The sequence below is a fragment of the Pelophylax lessonae genome (genome assembly GCF_965119305.1).
Source record: "Pelophylax lessonae genome assembly, chromosome: 10".
NCBI classification, from domain to species: Eukaryota; Metazoa; Chordata; class Amphibia; order Anura; family Ranidae; genus Pelophylax; species Pelophylax lessonae.
The window spans coordinates 145,777,017-145,790,983 of NC_138777.1; the positions used below are offsets into that span (position 1 = coordinate 145,777,017).

At 41.2% G+C, this 13,967-nt stretch overlaps 1 protein-coding gene across 1 annotated transcript in view; it reads left to right on the plus strand.

Moving 5' to 3' along the window:
- ACTN3 (actinin alpha 3) overlaps nt 1–11,045 on the plus strand; it is a 137,116-nt gene extending 126,071 nt beyond the window's left edge. The window contains exons 18-21 of the mRNA XM_082270221.1: nt 2,604–2,750; nt 2,911–2,976; nt 7,996–8,154; nt 10,526–11,045. Of these exons, the coding sequence (XP_082126347.1) occupies nt 2,604–2,750; nt 2,911–2,976; nt 7,996–8,154; nt 10,526–10,684 (531 nt within the window). The 3' untranslated portion in view covers nt 10,685–11,045. The remainder of the gene's footprint in view (nt 1–2,603; nt 2,751–2,910; nt 2,977–7,995; nt 8,155–10,525) is intronic.
- Nucleotides 11,046–13,967: the final 2,922 nt, after the last annotated feature.

The following is a 13,967-nucleotide window of genomic DNA, read 5'->3' on the forward strand; positions in this document are numbered from 1 at the left end:
CAGAAAATGGCATGTCCTTACTCATACATACATACAAGGACGACATATTATGACAAAACACAACTAGTTATTAAAAAACATATTGCAACAATTTACACACGCTAATGCACATACCTTGCTACTTATTTTGCAGACTGCTGGTGCGGTTACTGCTGGCAGTTACTGCTGGTGGGTAATGCTGGTGGGTAATGCTGGTGGGTAATGCTGGCGGGTAATGCTGGTCATGCCGGTACTGCTGGAGGAAGCAGTGGCTGCAGTAGAGAGCAGAGCCGCTGCCTCCTGTCACAGGCGGAGTGCATTTCATATAGGAAGCAGCGGCTCTGTCACTGACTGCAGACATCCTAAGTCTCCCACGGCAGCTAGGAGATCGCACGGCACTTGCAGCCTAGTGCGTGCCCATCCAAAGCAGCTTCACCAGTGCATCCCCATCCAATGCAGCCTCACCAGTGCCCATCCAATGCAGCCTCACCAGTGCGTGTCTATCCAATGAAGTCTCACTAGTGCATGCCCATCCAATGCAGCTTCACCAGTGTGTGCCCACCCAATGCAGCCTGATCAGTGCCCATCCAATGCAGCCTCACAAGTGCATGCCCATCCAATGCAGCCTGATCAGTGCCCATCCAATGCAGCCTCACCAGTGCATGCCCATCCAATGCAGCCTGATCAGTGCCCATCCAATGTAGCCTCACCAGTGCATGCCCATCCAATGCAGCCTCACCAGTGAGTGCCCATCCAATGCAGTCTGCAATGAAGAGAAAGGAGAGCCACTGGATTACACAGAGCCGCTGGATTCCACAGAGCCAGGATCAATCCTGCCTCCTTGACCGGCTCCTATAATAGACGTCACCAATGTGCTGTCTATCGTAGGAGCCAGTCCAGGAGGCCGGGCATGGTATGACCGAGGCCGACGGGTAAGCAGGAGATCCCCGCTTTGTTTGTAAACCAGTGGCACCCCCCCTCCTTTCCGAGGCAGCCTCTGCCTAGTTAGTTGGAAGTCGCCGTGGCCGTTCCCCTGACTCATCTTCTTCCTCCCCAGCAAAAATAAATAAATTGTCAGGGGGCAGTGGGCTGCATTGCCTGTGGTTCTGGCCCTCATGCGGCCCTCGGGCCGCAGGTTGGACATGCCTGATCTAAGGCATTCAATACAGCAGGGCTTGCAGTGATGGGGGGTTAAAGGAGCAGAAAAATAAAAAGAGTAAAGTATTTTGGGGTGATAGAAAGAATAGAGGATTTGGGAGCATACAATTATTTAGAGAGGAAAGAAGGAAGAGTTAGGGTGTAGAGGTAGAAGTGTATAAAAGTGTATATGTAAAACCGTGGAGGTTAAAATCTGACGGGATGAAAATAGGAAAGGAGAACTTCAAAGCTATGTTTCTTGAGAACATTGTCTCTCAACTAGGATTCAATGACATTGTTGTTAAAAGTAGAAAAGATGCACCGATAGCGTTTCCTCTGAGCACCAATGCACTTTTTGTGTTAGTGTAAATGTATTTATGCATTTATTATTATATCTCCTACTCCCTGATCACGCTAAAGTCCTGGGAGCTGTAGATCAAGAAAATATTTAAGATCCCAAGACCTGACATTTTTTTTAAGAGGCCCCCAAAAGTAAAATGGTTGAGAAAGGCTGGTCTAGATTCTCATAAATTCCTTTTCTAGTACATTTCACCACCATAGTAGTCTGCCAAATTTCTGGAGATATTACTATCACATGCCCTGTTTCCATTTACTGTTACTGCTAAAGTTTTTTTTTTTGCAATAATGGTTTTGTGTACCATTTTATTACATAAACTTTTTGGCATTAGTTTGTGGTCAACCACATCATTATAATGTGAGCTTAAAGTGGTTGTAAGCCCAGATCACATAAACGAAACTTAACATTTTAGCTAAACCAGCAAAGCAGCACAACTCATTTGTGCATATTTTGGAAGGGATCGGAGCAGCCTGTCATTTGTAATCCTCCCTGCCTTGCTACTGGAAAAAAATCTGACACATGCTTAAAATATGTGTTGCCACGCCTCCTCTACATTGACTGACTGACATGCAGAGGAGACTCATGCATAAGCATGAGTGATGGGTGTTGGTCTCCTGCTGCCCCAACTGTGTAAAAGCGTTTCGTTTTAAGTGCTTGTTAAACTCATAAGCATCAGTTCCCAAATACATGCACCATTTTATAGTTTGTTCAGTAAAAATCCAAACAGCTATATTATTACCTCTGTACTTTCATCTCCAAGCCTATCACAGCTCTCTGGAAATCTCCTCCTCCCAGCTGTACACCCCATCTTCCAGCAGGGAGTGACGTGCCTCCAAAAGCCCAGCACCGTGCGCATTGCTAATCTGGCGCTAGTGTGTAAGTGTACAGCGGGTATGTGGGGCCAGTGATGTCATGACTCTGCCTCCCAAGTTCCAGTTCATAGACATGCCCATGGCCTGGAGATTTTCAGAGAGCTGTGACGGGCTTAGAGATGAAAGTACAAAGGTAAAATACAGCACTTCGGATTTTTACAGAACAAACTATAAAATGGTACATGTATTGGAGAAATGACACATTTGAGGTTTACAACCACTTTAATCTAACTCTCTACTTTTTACCTTTCTTAAAGCACATCCGTGTCGGATGGGAGCAACTCCTCACTACAGTTGCTAGGACCATCAATGAAGTTGAGAACCAGATCCTGACCCGTGATGCTAAAGGCATTAGCCAAGAACAGATGAATGAGTTCCGTGCATCATTCAACCACTTTGACAGAGTAAGCAAAATCTGTGTGAACAATTTAGATGTTACCTGGAGATCCCAGAAAAGCGAATTACACAGAAATTGTCATTATCAATGCACACATCTTGATCAAAATGCTTCTTATTTTATCTTGGTCATTGTTGGTAACATTGTTATTTTTCACTTGATTGCAGAAGAGGAATGGCATGATGGATCCTGATGACTTCCGTGCTTGCCTAATTTCTATGGGTTATGATCTGGTAAGACTCTTTCACACTTTTGGGTATGGCTGTTGGAGTTAGGGCATGCTGCAACTTAGAATGTAGTGGATCTAAAGCTTGTTCTCGTCATTGTTTTGCAAAATATATATTTTTACTAATGAAACAGATATGAAATGTAATGTGACATTGTATTTCTGGAATTACCTGGATCTAAGCCCTAGTTTCTAGTGACTACATCTGTTACCAAGTAACTATAGACCTGTTAGTTTAACTTTTATAGTCAGGAAGATACTGGAGAGTTTAATAAAAGACCACACAGATGAGTTCTCGCTGGAAAAAAAATATTTTAAGCAACAGACAGCATGAATTCATGGTAGGGACGGATTGCACGTAAATGGGGAGGGTGCAGCCGTACTGGGTGAGAGGATGGCCATAAAGTTAGAGGGGCTTTTAAACTAGGTGATGGGGGGGAGGGTACAGATGTAGAATTAGCCAGCGGAGAGCAAGATTCAGAGGGCACAAATGGGGACATTAGCGGTAGGGTGTTCAGAGCTCCTAAACCCAAGGTGGGTATGGGGAAAAATCACAAGAGCAGCCTAAAAACAACATCAAACGAGGATATATGCAACCTGTCAGAATTACGAGGTTTGTATACCAATGCCAGAAGCCTGGCCAACAAGATGGGAGAGCTGGAGCTGCTGATGTTTGAGGAAGACTTAGATTTTGTGGGGATAAGAGAGACTTGGTTTGACAGCTCTCATGATTGGATGGCGACCATTCAGGGGTATTCCCTTTATCGCAGGGATAGAGAAGGTAAAAAAGGGGGAGGGGTATGGCTGTATATTAAGAACAGTGTACAGGTAAATATGAGGGATGATATTAATAATATCATTACTAAGCAAGGATGGGAAAAGTCATTATAATGGGGGACTTTAATTATCCAGATATAGACTGGGCAGAAGGAACCGCGCATTCAGCCAAGGCTCGGTAGTTCCTAAATGTTTTGCAGGACAATTTCATGAGTCAGATGGTGAACTCACTGACAAGAAACAATGCAGTACTTGACCTACTGATTACCAACAATACAGACCTGCTCACGGATATAGAGATACGGGGAAACTTAGGAAACAGTGACCATAGGTCAATTAGTTTCAGTATTAATCATAGTAATAGGAAACACAAGGGTAATATAAAGACACTGAATTTCAAAAGAGCCAATTTCCCAAAACTGCACTCTCTGCTAGAAAATATCAAATGGGATAGAACCCTGGGAACAAAGAACACGGAGGATAAATGGGAGTGCTTCAAGAGCATACTAAACAAAGGAATTAGCCAGTGCATTCCAAAGGGAAATAAATTTAAAAGAGCAAAGCTGAACCCTGGGTGGCTAAACTCCACCATAAAAATGCATATTAAAACTAAAGGAAAGGCCTTCAAAAAATACAAGACTGAGGGGTCATTGGCAGCATTCAAGCATTACAAAGAGTGTAATAAGAAATGTAAAGAGGAAATCAAGGCGGCTAAAATAGAACACGAGAGACTTATAGTGGAAGAGAGTAAAAAGAACCCCAAGAAATGATTTAAGTATATAAACAGTAAGAAAGCGAGGCCAGAACACATTGGCCCCATAAAAGATGACAAAGGAAATATGGCCACAGAGGACAGAGAAAAGGCGGAAGTGTTAAATAATTTCTTCTCTTCAGTCTTCACAAAAGAATCGGGGGGCTACACTAACTCAGCTTGTAATGCTAAACTAAAAAATACACCTCAGGAAGTACCACCATGGCTAACAGAAGATAGACTTAGAATTAAACTAGAGAAACTTAACATAAATAAATCACCGGGACCGGATGGCTTGCACCCGAGGGTTCTTTAAGGGTTCTTGCACCCGAGGGTTCATTATTCTTGATCTTTAAGGATAGTCTACTGACAGGTATGGTGGCAGATGATTGGAAAAAAGCCAACCTGGTACCAATATTTAAAAAAGGGCCAAGATATATCCCGGGTAACTATAGGCCGGTTAGCCTAACATCAGTAGTCTGCAAGATTTTGGAGGGGATGTTAAGGGACCACAAACAAGACTTAAGTAATGAAAATGGTATTTTTAGTAGTAATCAGCATGGATTCATGAAAAATCGTTCTTGCCAAACCAATCTACTAACCTTCTACGATGAAGTGAGCTGCCACCTAGATAAAGGAAAGCCTGTGGATGTGGTGTATCTGGACTTTGCAAAGGCCTTTGACACCGTTCCCCACAATCGCTTACTGTACAAACTAAGGAAGGCAGGTATGGACCATAGGGGGTGAGTACCTGGATAGAGAACTGGCTCCAGGGAAGAGTCCAGAGGGTGGTGATTAATTGGGAGTACTCGGATTGGGTGGGTGTGGAAAGTGGGGTCCCCCAAGGTTCTGTCCTGGGGCCAATCATGTTTAATTTATTCATAAATGATCTAGAGGAGGGGATATCGAGTACAGTCTCAGTATTTGCGGATGATACTAAACTAAGCATGCCAATATCTTCTATGCAGGATGTGGAAACCTTACAAGCGGATCTGAACATAATAATGGGGTGGGCAACTACATGGCAGATGAGGTTTAATGTTGAAAAATGTAAAGTAATGCACTTGGGCGTCAGAAACATGAAAGCAAGCTACTCACTGGGGAGGAAACCGCTAGGTGAGTCTAGGATGGAAAAGGACCTGGGGGTACTGGTAGACAACAGGCTTGGCAGTGGCATGCAATGCCAAGCCACTGCAAGCAAAGCCAACAGAATACTAGCATGTATAAAAAAGGGGATTCACTCTAGAAATAAAGAGATTATTCTCCCACTCTACGAGACTCTGGTCCGGCCACATCTGGAGTATGCTGTCCAGTTCTGGGCACCGGTCCTCAGGAAGGATGTGCTGGAACTGGAGAGAGTCCAGAGAAGGGCAACAAAAATAATTAGGGGAATGGAGAACATCGGCTATGAGGAAAGACTACAAGCACTGAACTTATTCTCTCTGGAGAAGAGACGATTGAGGGGGGATATGATATCAATGTACAAATACTGTACTGGCGACCCTAGCATAAGGAACAAACATTTCAGAGAAAGGGAATACAATAAGACACGTGGCAACTCACTAAAACTAGAGGAAAAACGGTTTAACCTTAAAGTACGTAGGGGGTTCTTCACTGTCAGAGCAGTAAGGATGTGGAATTCTCTTCCACAAGCAGTCGTATCAGCAGGGAGCATCGATAGTTTCAAAAAACTATTAGATGGGCACCTTAAAGACCACAACATACAGGGGATTACAATGTACGGTTAACAGCAAACACAAGCACATCATAGGTTGAACTGGATGGACTGATGTCTTTTTTCAACCTCACAAACTATGTAACTCTATGTAACTATGTAACTATGAAAGACAGAACTTGTCAAACAAACCTGATTTCTTTTTATGAGGTGGTAAGTAAAACCTTGGACAGAGGGGTGGCTGTTGATGTAGTACACTTGGATTTTGTAAAAGCGTTTGACACAGTTCCCCACACATGGCTAATGTGTAAGGTAAAATCTACAGGCTTGGAAAGATCAATTTGTAAATGGATAGAAAACTGGCTAAAAGATAGAATTTAGAGAGTAGTGGTAATGATTCTTACTCTGAATGGTCTAAGGTTATCAGTGGTGTACCCCAAGGTTCAGTGTTGAGACCCTTACTTTTTAATATCTTTATAAATGAGATAGGGTCTGGGATTAAAAGTACTATTTCAGTCTTTGCAGGTGACACCAAGCTTTGCAGTGGAATAACTTCCTTACAGAATGTCTCCAACTTACAAGCTGACCTCAATGCACTGTTTCATTGGGCAACTATGTGGCAAACGAGGTTTAAAATTGATAAATGTAAAGTTATGCACTTGGGGGCTAAGAATATGCATGCATCATACATCCTAGGGGGAGTAGAACTGGGGGAATCCATAGAGGAGAAGGATCTGGTTGTTCTGGTAGATCCTAAGCTTAATAATAGCATGCGATGCCAAGCTGCGGTTTCCAAAGCAAGCAAAGTGCTTTCTAATATTAACAGAGGCACAGACTCCAGAGAGAGAGATATCATTTTGTCCCTGTACAAATCATTAATAAGACCTCATCTGGAATATGCATTTCAGTTTTGGGCACCAGTTCTGAAAAAGGATAGTCAGGGAATTGGAGAAAGTGCAAAGAAGGGCAACCAAACTGATAAGAGGCATGGAGGAACTCAGCTATGAGAAAAGATGAGAGGAACTGAATTTATTCTCTCTTGGGAAGAGGAGATTAAGGGAGGATATGATCAACATGTATAAATACATAAGGGGTCCATATAGTGAACTTGGTGTTGAGTTATTAACTTTAAGGTCAACACAGAGGACAGGGGGGCACTCTTTATGTCTAGAGGAAAACAGATTTCATCTCCAAATATGGAAAGGTTTCTTCTCCGTAAGAGCTGTGAAAATGTGGAATAGACTCCCTCCAGAGGTGGTTCTGGCTAGCTCACTAGATTGCTTTAAAAAAGGCCTGGAATGTTTCTTGGGTGCACATAATATAAATGGGCACTAATATTTATAGGTAAAGTTAATCCAGGGAATTTTAAGGAATTTTTCCCCCTGCTGTAGCAAATTGGATCATGCTTTGCTGGGGTTTTTTTCGCCTTACTCTGGATTAACTGCGGGTAAAGGATTGTATATATGGGATTGTATGGTTGGGTTTTCTTTACTGTTTTTTTTTTTGTTATTGGTTAAGCCAGATGGACTTGTGTCTTTTTTCGACCTGACTAACTATGTAACTATGTAACACTGCAGTTGTGCAGATAATTATTGTTTTCCCCCCAATTTGCTGTAATAGCATGTGGTAGCTAAATCACCATTAGACAGGGTAAGAAATTTGTTTGATGCTGCCCCTAAGCGGTACCCTCTAAGACAAGACTCTCACTTTGGTGATTTTGACTACAGCAGTGATGGGTTACGATTTTTTTTTTATGCTGTTTTTACTTTTGTTTTTTTAATACATACTGCATAGCTCATGTCAACCTTTTTACCACTTTGTAGGGTGAAGTTGAGTTTGCCCGCATCATGACTCTGGTGGATCCTAACAACACAGGAGTTGTAACCTTCCAGGCCTTCATTGACTTCATGACTCGTGAGACAGCAGAAACTGACACTGCTGAGCAAGTCATGGCTTCATTTAAGATTTTGGCTTCAGACAAGGTCAGTAAAAAATTCTTCACATACATGTTTATGGCTTGTAAGGGTTGGTTAAATAGTCAAGTATTATACTGCAAAAAGGTAACATCTCCTTTACAGATCTATATTTCTAGCAGGCTAGTTTTGAATAGAGATTAGTGCAAGGGGCTTTGGGGTGCAAGACCTACTCTGTGTTTTGGGTGTTAATGCTGAGAAGTGTGCAATCTGGAATTTGCACATGATATGAGTAGTGGAGTGTAGTGTAGTGGAGAACAGTGAGCCCTTTTTGCTTTACAAGCAAGTGTTTGTGCTCCAGATAAAGTGTCAGGGACCTGAATTTTGAGTGGATGCATCATTTACATGTAGGATGTTGGGTGGGACATTGTAATACAATTAGGTGTGTTCTTGGACTTCCATAAAGACTTTTTAATCATTACTGAGGGTTTAATCAAGAAACAAGGTCTGAGTCACTAGAACATTGACAATTGTCCCCTAGAATAAGGAATTGGAATAATTTACAAGCAAAAGATGTAATAAAGCCCCAAATAGATGATATTCTGCCAAATGAATGCTGGTGTGGGCACTCAGCATTTAACAGACATGATGAATTATGCACTTTTACAGTGCCTGTTGCCAGGATAACTGTACCAAGTGTTCCCAGGATTGAGGTTAATGTCTCTAGGCCAATGACCTTTAGGGATGATTGAACTTTTCAAAAGTTCGGTTCAACCAGAACACCCGAACTTCCCAAAAGTTCAGCCCGGATTTCAGAACCCCATTGAAATCAATCGGACCCGAACTTCGGTAATCAGAAAACACCATTTTGAAGCCCTAAAACCCAATAAATGGCCCTAAAAAGTGCCTAGGGTTCTGGGTCATGCCCCAGGGACTATTAATCACACACAAAAAAAGTTCTTAAAAATTGTCATTTTTTATAGAGAGCAAATTATTGAAAAAATTATTGAAAAAAAATGAGATTTCTTTGGATTTAGTGTCTGGGGGGATTAAAAAGTGTACCTGTGAAGTTTCAGCTCTCTAGCATGTCCAGAACCAGAAAAAAAAAGTTTGTTTGTATTAGAATTAATACAGAACAGGTTAGTAGTTTCTCTACTTTTACACCCGGCTTTTTGTTGCAGGCATTTTATTGGGCTTTTTTGAGGACATGTTTGGAGTCAGGCATGACATCAGATCTTCTGTGTAGGGGTATATATACACGCACACATGTATGTATATATACACATACACATATATAGGTGTGAAAATAGCAGAAACCTATGCTTGCGCTAATGAAATAATTAACACCCATATGGCTTCTCTGCTATAACACCTATATGTGTGTATGTGTATAAATACATATAAGTGTGTGTGTATATATACCCCTATACAGAATTTCTGATGTTTTGCCTGCCTCCAAAGACCCCCTAAAAAATGCCCAAAAAAAACGCCTGCTGCAAAAACACACCTGGGCGTTTTTGTAGCTGGCGTTTTTTTGGCCATTTTTTTGCGTCTTTGGAGGCAGGCATAACATCTGTACTTCTGTGTAGGGGTATATATACACACACACATGTATGTATATATACACATACACATATATAGGTGTGAAAGTAGCAGAAACCTATGCTTGCGCTAATGAAATAATTAACAGGCATATGTCTCCGCTCCTATAACACCTATATGTGTGTATGTGTATAAATACATATAAGTGTGTGTGTGTGTGTATATATACCCCTAGACAGAATTTCAGATGATTTGCCTGCCTCCAAAGACGCCCAAAAAATGCCCAAAAAAACGCCTGCGCCGAAAAAAAAAAAACGCCCAGGTGTGTTGTTGCAGGCGTTTTTTTTGGGCATATTTTTGGGGGTCTATGGAGGCAGGCATAACATCTAAATTTCTGTATAGGGGTATATATATATACACACACACTTATGTATGTATTTATACACATACACATATATAAGTGTTATAGCAGAGAAGCGATATGGGTGTTAATTATTTCATTAGCGCAAGCATAGGTTTCTGCTACTTTCACACCTATATATGTGTATGTGTATATATACATACATGTGTGCGTGTATATATACCCCTACACAGAAGTACAGATGTTATGCCTGCCTCCAAAGACGCCCAAAAAATGCCCAAAAAAACTTAATTTTAAACTATAGTTTCTGTTTCGTGGGTTTGGAGGAAGATGGGTAAAAGCTGTGATGAGGACCTGAGCATTTTATTTTTACTTTGTAGAGTTAAAATATAAAATGAATAAATAAAAGTTGATTTAAAAAAAAAATGTAAAAATCAAATCAAAAATTACTTTCCCATTAATGCCAAACTAATCTTTCAAAATGTGTATGTATTGAAAAGAACGAACTGCATTTCTGACCATGTCTTTGCATTGCAGAGCTACATCACCATTGAAGAGCTGCGCAGAGAACTGCCTCCAGAACAAGCTGAATACTGCATCAGCCGTATGACAAAATACATAGGTTCAGAGGCTGTTACAGGAGCTCTGGATTATATGTCCTTCTCTAGTGCTCTCTATGGAGAGAGTGATCTGTAAAGAAAATCGCCTTCCCCTGCTTACCATAACTATTCCCAAGCTGCACCCCTCCCCTTTACCTCAGACTTTTACCCAAAGGCAATGATGACCTTCAGACAATGTATCAAAGTGGCAAATAAAATGTATATGTACACTTTGTTGGACAAATATGCTAGAGTTAATCGAATGGCAGTGAATAATGTCTCTTATGGGATTAATCAAATACATATTTTATTTAATTTGATTATTTGTCTACATAATCTGTACCTATGTTACCAATTTTAAATGAATACTGACAATAATGTTTTAACATATACCTTGTATTGCCTGACTCTTGTTATGTAATGATGATGTCTTGCATGTCATAAAGAAGGAACACCTATTGGGTATCAGATGTCAGTCATTGTAATTGTTAAGTGCCTTATCAAATGTTCTTTTCTGAGACTTGAATTGCTGCTGTACTGAACTGTATTAAAATATATAAAGTGAAGGTGAAATGTGGGAATGAAGCCCAAATACATTTTGTGTCCCACAATCATTTGGATACATCTATGTTTCATTGTATGAATGCCAAAGTGTATATATACATTTTAATGATTAATTATTGCATTGTATTTACATAGCCTTAGTTTAGCTTTCCATGCACATAGCAGAAATGAATTTTTAAAGTGCAAATCCAGTCATGCGTCCATAGGTCATTGAAAGTGGTAAAAAGAGTGGGAATTTGAAAGGTGATGTTTTTTGAATCTTGGGTAAACCAAAATGCATTGGTTCAAAAACGGTTAATTTTTTTCAGCACAACAACAAAAAAAATGTAAGCCCAGATGTCTCAGGCCCACTATGAAATGCAGTCCTGTGAAGGTGAAAGGATAATAAATGTGAATATTTAATGGTTATATGGATTGTCTTGTTCTGTTGCATCTGTTCCTAAATTATTTAAAAATAACTAGACAGAATCTCACAATAAGAGCCGGTTCACACTACCGCGACCAGAAAGTCGCCCCATGAAGGAGCGACTTTTTAGCGTGACTTTGAAGAGACTTGTTTAGAGACTTTTAAGCGACTTGTAAGAGACTTGGAAGAGACTTGTGCACTACTTTGAAGAGACTTAAATGATAGGCGACTTTTTCTGTGGGGAATGCCTGGCTAATCTTTTTCTTCTTCCTGGAAAGTCTGATAACAAGTCGCTTGAAATAAGATAAGGATCCGACTTAGAGGCAACTCCCATTGAACTCTATGTGCACAAGTCTGATAGAGGTCGCCTTGAAGTAGTACAGGAACCTTTTCTAAAGTCGGAGCGACTTCAGTAGTGCATATTAAGACGGCTCTCATTCATTTACATTGAATTTGTGATGACAAGAGACTTGGGGCGACTTGAGGGCACACAAGTCGTGTCCTAAGTCGGAGTAGTGTGAACCAGCTCTTAATCCAAAGGCATGCAGTATGTTCTTTTTTCACACTGTGCAAAGGGCATATTTGAAAATGGCATTTGGATCTTAAGAAATATACAGTATCTCACAAAAGTAAGTACACCCCTCACATTTTTGTAAATATTTTATTATATCTTTTCATGTGACAACACTGAAGAAATGACACTTTGCTACAATGTAAAATAGTGAGTGTACAGCTTGTATAACAGTGTAAATTTGCTGTCCCCTCTACACAACTCAACAGGCAGCCATTAATGTCTAAACCGCTGGCAACAAAAGTGAGTGCACCCTTAAGTTAAAATGTCCAAATTGGGCCCAAAGTGTCAATATTTTGTGTAGCTACCACTATTTTCCAGCAACGCCTTAACCCTCTTGGGCATGGAGTTCACCAGAGCTTCACAGGTTGACACTGGAGTCCTCTTCCACTCCTACATGACAACATCACAGAGCTGGTTGATGTTAGAGACCTTGCGCTCCTCCACTTTCCATTTGAGGACGCCCCACAGATGCTCAATAGGGTTTAGGTCTGGAGACATGCTTGGCCAGTCCATCACCTTTACCCTAAGCTTCTTTAGCAAGGCAGTGGTCGTCTTGAATGTGTGTTTGAGGTTGTTATGTTGTAATACTGCCCTGCGGCCCAGTCTCCAAAGGGAGGGGATCATGCTCTGCTTCAGTATTCCACAGTACGTGTTGACATTCATGGTTCCCTCAATAAACTGTACCTCCCCAGCACTCATGCAGTCGCAGACAATGACACTCTCATCATCATGCTTGACTGTAGGCAAGACACACTTGTATTTGTACTCCTCATCTGGTTGCTACCACACACACTTGACACCATATGAACCAAATAAGTTTAACTTGGTCTCATCAGACCACGGGACATGGTTCCAGTAATCCATATCCTTAGTCTGCTTGTCTTCAGCAAACTGTTTGCAGGCTTTCTTGTGCATCATCTTTAGAAGAGGCTTCCTTCTGGGATGACAGCCATGCAGACCAATTTGATTCCGTGTGTGGCATATGGTCTGAGCACTGACCCACCACCCCTTCAATCTCTGCAGCAATGCTGGCAGCACTCATATGTCTATTTCCCAAAGACAACCTCTGGATATGACACTGAGCATGTGCACTTAACTTCTTTGGTCGACCATGGAGAGGCCTGTTCTGATTAAACCACTGTATGATCTTGGCCACTGTGCTGCAGCAAATTTTCAGGGTCTTGCCAATCTTCTTACAGCCTAGGCCATCTTTATGTAGATCGATATTTCTTTTGTTCAGATCCTCAGAGAGTTCTTTGCCATGAGGTGCCATGTTGAACTTCCAGTGACCAGTATGAGAGAGTGAGAGCGATAACACCAAATTTTACACACCTACTTCCCATTCACAGCTGAGACCATGTGACTGACACTAACAAGTCACATGACACCGGGGGGGGGGGGGGGGATGGGCCCAATTTGGACATTTTCACATAGGGGTGTACTCACTTTTGTTGCCAGCGGTTTGGACATTAATAGCTGTGTGTTGTTATTTTGAGGGGACCGCAAATTTTCACTGTTATACAAGCTGTACACTCACTACTTTACATTGTAGCAAAGTGTAATGTCTTAAGTGCTGGCACATGAAAAGATATAATAAAATATTTACAAAAATGTGAGGGGTGTACTCACTTTTGTGAGATACTGTATATCCTTAAAGCTGAACTGCAAACAGATATAAAACACACAAATCAATACAGCTCTGTATACATTATTTCACCATTAAAGTATTTAATTTAAATGCAAGAAGTGTCGGAATCTGAATTTAACTTGGCATTTCATACAACAGAGCTCAAACTGGTAGTTGGAGAAGCAGCACAAAGAGCCAATCAGCTGTGC